General features: G+C 37.3%; 1 protein-coding gene across 1 annotated transcript; it reads left to right on the forward strand.

Annotated features, from left to right (window-relative positions):
- The first annotated feature begins 2497 nt into the window (after positions 1–2497).
- LOC121263460 (E3 ubiquitin-protein ligase WAVH1-like) lies at positions 2498–5313 on the forward strand. Its single transcript, XM_041166361.1, has 2 exons — positions 2498–3205; positions 3339–5313. Exons 1-2 carry the CDS (start codon positions 2810–2812, stop codon positions 5127–5129), a joined length of 2187 nt encoding a protein of 728 aa, XP_041022295.1. The 5' UTR covers positions 2498–2809; the 3' UTR covers positions 5130–5313.
- The last annotated feature ends 2441 nt before the right edge of the window (positions 5314–7754 follow it).

Consider the following 7754-nt stretch of genomic DNA (forward strand, 5'->3'; position numbering starts at 1 on the left):
TTTATGACTGTATATAATATTACTTTTTATATAATTACGATAGATGTAATCGACGTCATATTCATCTTAATAATTTCACGTGAGATTTTACTTAAAATGTTACGAGTTACATGAGGACCATCACTCGCAGTAACGTTAACTGTCGCGTCTTAAAAGTGTCGTGCTTATAATTATGTACGTGTAAATTAATTTGTGCATGCATGAGATAGATAGCCTTTAATTTTCTAGGGACTCGGTTTTAAAGAGAGGGGGGGGATCACAGCATTTACTACCTACCATTTCAGGCTGGCCTGTGTTTGATCAAGTTCGACTACTCCCTTAAATGATAGAGCTAGCCACCTCGAAAAGCAATAATCTTACTGTATTAATAAATTATGGCCCACAATAAGGACAAGAATAATACAAAGAAATTAATAATGCTAATAATAATATTGCATGCGTTTATTTGTTCTAAAATTAATAGCATTAAATATTCAAAAAAATAAAATAAAATTAATAGCATTAAATAATGAGTACATAATTTTAGGATAAGGATGAAATTTGCCTTATATATATATCAAATAGCCCACAACGAATTTTTTAGTTGATTCCAAATGTGCTCTTTTTGGATAAATTTAGAAGATAAAACATAAAGGAATTCTCTAATCCATCGAATAAAATTCAAGTTCTCACCAAACCTTGGAGATGTTGCTAATCAATACATTACCTTTCTTGTCAAATTAGACACCCAAGATGAACCTATGTCTATGCAAGGTAACCGGATTAGTGCTATTAAGGAATTGATGAAACAGATGCCTAAGGTCTCAATTCAACATGTGAGTCGATTGGCTAATGGAGCTGTAGATGGTTTGACCAAATATGCATGGTTCCTTAGTACTCTTACAGTTTGGTGGGATTATGTCCTTGAATCTGTTTCTCAAATTGTGGAGTTTGAAACTGTGTAATCTATTTTTCTGTTTTTTTATTGCATAGTTGTTTTTTTAGCTATGTAATATGATTTCCAGTTAAGCTGATGAATACAGTGATGTTTTGCTAAAAAAAAAAAAAAAAAAAAAATGAGACACCCACTATTCTATGAGATTTGAGCATGTAAATCAAGAATATACCATATAGGTTATTTTGCTTGTTGGGTTAGGTTTGCATTTCCAATAAATTATGCATAAGTGTTCCTTCTAAATTATTTAAAATAATTTAAAAATTAAAATGTAGGAGATATAAATATTCAAATAATTAGAAAAAGGATATTGTACAATTTATTTATGCTACCTATAATGCAATACTAAACACAAATAAAGATGAAATAATCCAATAATAAGTAGTTTGGATTCAGAAATGAGTTGAGATAGATTGAAATAGTTTGTGAATAGTAGAATTAAAGTTAAATTATTTATTATATTTTGTGTGAAAATTTGAAAAAATTATTTTGAGATTTGAAAAAGTTAAATTATTTATTATATTTGTGTGAAAATTTAAAAAAATTATAATGATGAGATGAGATAAACTAAGATGAGTTGAGATCTATTTGGAATGCAAAATCCACGGGTTTGGATTGGGATATGAGTGAGGCTACTATGTTGCTGGTACACCCAGCATTTTTATTTTTTATTTATTTTTTAATACATTTAAATATTTTTAAAAAATAAAAAAAAATATCAATATATTTAAAATCATTTATTTAAATATTAAATAAAAAAATAAAAAAAACTTTGCCAAAATATCAAATGAAACCGTATAAATAGAAGGGCAAAATAATATTTCTCTTGGGATATCTTCTTTAGCAGTGACTACAGTGGTATTCAGGGTCTCTACTCTCTAGGGATGGGAGAAACCAAAAAAAATGACAAATAATGGCCGTTCTCTTCATTTAAGTAATTAATTAAGGAAAATAATGGAGTAATTAATAATTATCAGTCACAAAATCAGCAACTGGAATGACTATTCGACCCTCCATCCAAAAGAGATGCACCCCATTAAATTCACATGCAACGGAATGGACCCCACCCAATGAATGAACAAGATGATAATGAGATCAGAATTCAGAGATCAAGTCAGCCAAAATCTGCAAATAGCAGTGAATCCCATCCCATCTCTCACAGATGTCAGTAATTCCATGCATAATCATATGTCAGAACTTAAACCCCAAAATATATATATATATATATATATATATATAATTGAAAAAAAAAGGACCCGCACTAAAAGCAACTTTGCTTCGTGAGAAAAGAGAAGGTCCCGAAGAGTAAGGCGAAAGAGTGACTCAAATGTACCCTTAACAAGGGCACCAATACCACCCTAATGAGATTTGAAAATCTCAGTGCAGAGAGAGAGAGAGAGAGAGAGGGGTCGGTGACCACAACGGGGGAATGGGACAGTGATACCCTAATTCCAAGAGACGGCCCAGTTGACTTGTTAGATAGGTGGAAAACCTCCACGTGCCAGTCACCCCCACCTTTCACTTCATATATATATAAATATAGTATCTCTCTGTTGGAAAGACCCCCTGTGTTCTATTTGCACATCTTAATATTATCCCAGACTCGGAGAGGGATAGAGATTTCAATTCGGCAGGGATGGTGAGACCTTTCCAAACCAGAACTCCTTTTGGAGCTTCCGAAAGAGAGAGAGCGAAAGAAACATCAGCGATTGTAAAATAGAAACATGGAGAAAAGGAAGATGAAAAGAGTCTCCATCTAATCCGTTCCGTTTGTCTTTTTAGTCACTTCTATGATCAACTCGTTTTGTCCCCCTGCATAAATTATAATATACCACTTTGCTGAGCGGACAGACAGGAGCTTTTCAGATTGTGAAAATGGTGACTGGGTGGAGAAGAGCGTTCTGCACATCAATCCCCAAAGATAGAGAAACCAAAATATTATCAGAAAAGCATCGTCAGCAGCACTGTGAGATTAGCAACGTTGTCGTCCAAAGCCCAAAATTCAGCTCCAAGTTCGGGTTTTTCTCCAACCCATCCACGCCTCGCTTGCAGTCTCAACCCATCTCTAGCCCCAGCCTCCAGTGCCGGACCACCGCCAACACCACAACCACACCCACTTCGTCAGTGCCTAATAGCCCGAGACTTCAATGCAAAACGGAAACTACCACAACTAAGAACAGCAGCCCCAGATTGTTCCAGTTCTCCAATCCTCTCTCCCCCAAATCACCTTCTAGCTTCTCACTCCTCAAAGCCAGCTTACGTCTCTCTAAAGTACGCATCTTTTTTTCTTCTCTTCTTCCGTACATTCTTATTCCATTCCCATCAACACCACTTTACCGAATCATGAATTTTCTTTTATTCTTATTACTCTGCGTGACATTTTCCCTTTTATCTTTTATTGCAGAGTAGATGCGGAATCTGTTCACACAGCGTGAAGACCGGTCAAGGATCGGCCATTTTCACCGCCGAATGCTCCCACACCTTTCACTTCCATTGTATTTCTTCCCACATAAAAAAGCACCAACTTTTGATTTGCCCTATTTGCAACGCAACTTGGAAGGAACTTCCTTTGCTTGCTATCCAAGAGAACCCTGACAATAGCCAAGATAACTGCCAGAGAGAATCTACGATCACAGAGGTCGAGACGAAATGCTTGAGAGTTTACAATGACGATGAGCCTTTGAGGTCCCCCACTTGCGGTACTCGGTTCAATCCCATACCCGAATCAGATGAAAATGAAGAGGACGAAAATGGCGCCGTTGGATTTCAAGGCTTTCTCGTAAGATCTGCTCCATCATCTTCCCCGAGATTTAATGGAAGAGCAGCGGGTAATGATATGTTCAGGAACGTGGAGGTGAGGTTATTCCCGGAGGCCGCAGTGGTCGCCGTTGGTAAAAGCTACGAGACCTGCGCAGTCGTTTTGAAGGTGAAAGCCCCGCCATCTCCAGCTCTGAACCCGGATTGTCGGGCTCCGATTGATTTGGTGACGGTTCTCGACGTGAGCCGGAGCATGTGTGGGCTCAAATTGCAGATGATGAGACGTGCTATGAGATTGGTCATATCGTCTCTCTCTGCTACCGACCGTCTCTCTATCGTTGCATTCGCCGAAGGCTCCAAACGGTTGTTGCCTCTGACTAGGATGACGACGAAGGGCCGGCGATCGGCTAGAAAGATCGTCGACGCGCTGGGTTGTGTTGGTCAAGAAGAAAGGTGCGCAAACGACGCACTCATGAAGGCAGCTAAGGTGCTCGAAGATCGGCGGGAGAGGAACCCCGTCGCCAGTATCATGCTTCTATCCAAAGGTCACGACGAGCGCGGATCACCGAGCTCCGCCAATGCGAGGCGCTCCTCTCCGCTTTGCTTCTATCCAAAGGTGTCATCAAGCCGCTTTGCTCACCTGGAAATCCCGGTTCACACCATCTGTTTCGACGATCAGCATCCTGAAGACGCCTTGGCCAAGTGTGTGGGTGGTCTCTTGAGCATGGTTGTTCAGGATCTACGGGTTCAACTCGGGTTCGTTTGCAGTTCGGGACCGGCCGAGATCATCTGTATATATTCTTTGAAAGGTCGGCCGACGGTGCTCGGGTCTTGTTCGGCCCGGCTCGGTGATCTCTGCGCCGAGGAAGAGAGAGAATTACTGGTGGAATTGAAAATACCCACGTCTTCCATTGGGTCCCACCCAGTGCTATCCGTACGGCCCTCATTCAGAGACCCATCGACGCAACAACTCGTGTACTGCAAAGAGCGGGCGTTCCTGATACCGCGACCCCATTCAGTCCGGTCTACGTCTCCCAACATCCAACGGCTGAGGAACCTCCACATCACCACTCGCGCCGTGGCGGAGTCTCGGCGGCTGATCGAGCACAACAATCTGTCCGGAGCTTATCACTTGCTGACCTCGGGTCGGGCCTTGCTGATGCAGTCGAGGTCCGAGTCGGCGGAGGAGTTCATGAGCGGCTTGGAAGTGGAACTGACCGAGCTGCAGTACCGGAGACTGCAACTTCAGCAGCTGCAGGGCCAAATACCGAGAGCCAGCAACGGAAGGGAGGAAATCAATAGAGTGGAGGAGAAGCCGGAGCCGCTTACGCCGACCTCGGCTTGGAGAGCCGCCGAGAGATTGGCTAAGGTGGCGATCATGAGGAAGTCAATGAACAGAGTCAGCGATTTGCACGGCTTTGAAGATGCGAGATTTTAAGTTTATTTTTATTATTATTATTATTTTATTTTAACAGTAATTAATGCATTGAAAAAAATAAAAATAAAATGATGGAAAGGAGAGAGGCAGGGGCCCATGAAAAGGACAAGAAGTATGGGACGGCTAGGACCTTTTAAGCAAGTGGAAAGCGACTGATGATGAATGGGAACCCCACTTGAATTAATTGTGGGCTGTATGTTTCTCTGATTTGTCTCGTAGTCTTTATCCTCTTTTTTTTCGGTGGGTGGCAAAAAATCTCAAAAAACACAAAAGAGATAAATTATTTTAAAATAGTGGGAAATAAACTAAAATCGTAGGTAGTGGGGGGTATCAATATATATTTATATATATATATATATATTAATCGGATTATATAAAAATAAATTTATAAACTAACGTAATTTAATACAAAATATCATATTATAAAATTATTTTGAAAATAAAATAGATTTAATATATTACGTGAAATTATGTTAATTTATGAGTTTAGATCTATATAATCTTTTTTGTATCTGTAATAATTCTGATATATGTGTGATCATGTTTGAATTATTGAGTATTTTTTGTTGAACAATATTACACAACCTCCTCATATTATATTTTTTTTAAATTTTTAATATTTTTTGAGTTTATTTTTTTAACTAATTTAATTTATTTATTTATTATTTATATATTAAATATTTGATAAAATAAAAAAAAATAAAAATTAAAAAAAGTGTGATGTGTGAAAATTAAATGAATAGTAAGAAATTGTGTAGATTTTTATTTATATTTTTATTGGGACGGGCCTAGAGATAGCGAAATCTGTAAAATTGGAAAGTAGCATCAAATGATGAAATGGGTTTCAGTTTTGTACGGTTTGTATGAGCTGTAAGTTGTTCAGTTGGGTTAATGCCAAAGTGGGTGTAGTTGAAGGGTAGTAGGACGAAGGATGATGCCAAATGCTTCTGGATATAATGCATGAATCTATGTTTGTTAAAGCGGAGGGTTTTTGTCCTAATTATTTGTGCTCGTGCTTCTAATAGTATTGCATGATTTTGTTCCTTTGCTACTTGGTTACATTCTCTGAACGTTCATGCCCACAACACAACACACGTACGACGCCATTATCGTATTGCTACTAATCAACAATGTAGCAGTTGAAACGTTGATTGTCTCAAAAAGAAGAAAAATTTTAGGTATAAGTCTCACACTTCACATCACTTAAAAATATATGATTTTATTCTTTTATAATATGATAGCAAAAGAGTAAAATTATATATTTTTTAAAGAAAAATGATAAACACACAATACATTTTATAATATTTTATACAATAATATTTTAAAAAGAGGGATATTTTTATAAAATATCTTATAAAACTAACATCGTTTTATAAAAATACCCTTATTTTATAATGTGTTGTAAAAAGTGTTATAAAAAGTGTTGTATATTTATCACTACTTTTTTTAAATAATGTACAGAATGTGAGATTTTTGTATAGCATAACTCTTCAAAGAAAGTAAGAACTTCCCATCCCATGTTGGTGCCAAGACCCTCAAAATCACGTACACGATACATTCAACCGGATAATACACATTCTAGTTGCACGGTAATCTAATAATTCTAATGGTTTTGTCAAAAGTAAAGAAGGCCCAATAGAATAATACTATGGGCCACCACCATCAATAGAAATTTAGGACCCAATCCGATTGGTAGAAATGAGGCCCATGACAAAATTGTCTGGTCGTCTCCTAAGCTAGTTTATCCCCAAGTACTTGGCGCTAGTAATGCAGAGAATGGGAATATTAGTTATGCAAAATTTAAGTAGTTTTAATGAAGTTGATGGATAAGTTAATGGTACTATTTATTATAAAGTTTTCATTTCTAGTTATGTTAGTTGGTTTATCATAATACAAACTATTTTGTAAAGGAAAATGATAGTTGCAGTTATGAGTGTGCAAGCATTGTGCAATCATTTTAAAAAAGTGAATAAATACGAGATCCACGTGAAAGAAAATTAATTTTTTAACAGTTGACCTTATTCTTTTTCAAAGTGATTGCATAATATTTACGTAGTTCATAACTATATCTAATATTATTCTTTTTAAAAATTACTTAAAATATGTCACATCAATTGAGATTATGATGAAAATAGTGGACAGTCCTCGAGTCTAGGAAGAAGTTTCGCAACCACTTGAAAACAGACACTACTCTTTCACAACCCGGCCCCAACCATGTCCTCCAATGGTCCCTTATAAGGACGATAGGTAGTGCCCTATACTCGGCAATAAGTCCATTATTTTCAAGAGGTTTTCGTACTTAGAGTTGAGATGAGTTGTGAATAGTAATGAGATAAATTGTGAATAGTAGTGAGATTTGTAAGTTAAAGTTGATGAATAATAATGAATAGTAATGAAATAAATTGAAATGAGTTGAGATGGTTTGCGAATACAAACCGAGCCTTACTCTGCACCTAACTCTCCAAATTAATGATTTGGAACTGATCATGACCCCTTTCTTTATGAATTAACATATCCCGTGCACAGAACCCTCCCCGAAGCAGACAAATCCTGGCCATATAAGCCGCCAATAGAAATCGTGCATGGATTGACAAAATATTTCATCCACGTCACATTTGGATAGCT

Source organism: Juglans microcarpa x Juglans regia, chromosome 4S, assembly GCF_004785595.1.
Source record: "Juglans microcarpa x Juglans regia isolate MS1-56 chromosome 4S, Jm3101_v1.0, whole genome shotgun sequence".
Taxonomy (NCBI): domain Eukaryota; kingdom Viridiplantae; phylum Streptophyta; class Magnoliopsida; order Fagales; family Juglandaceae; genus Juglans; species Juglans microcarpa x Juglans regia.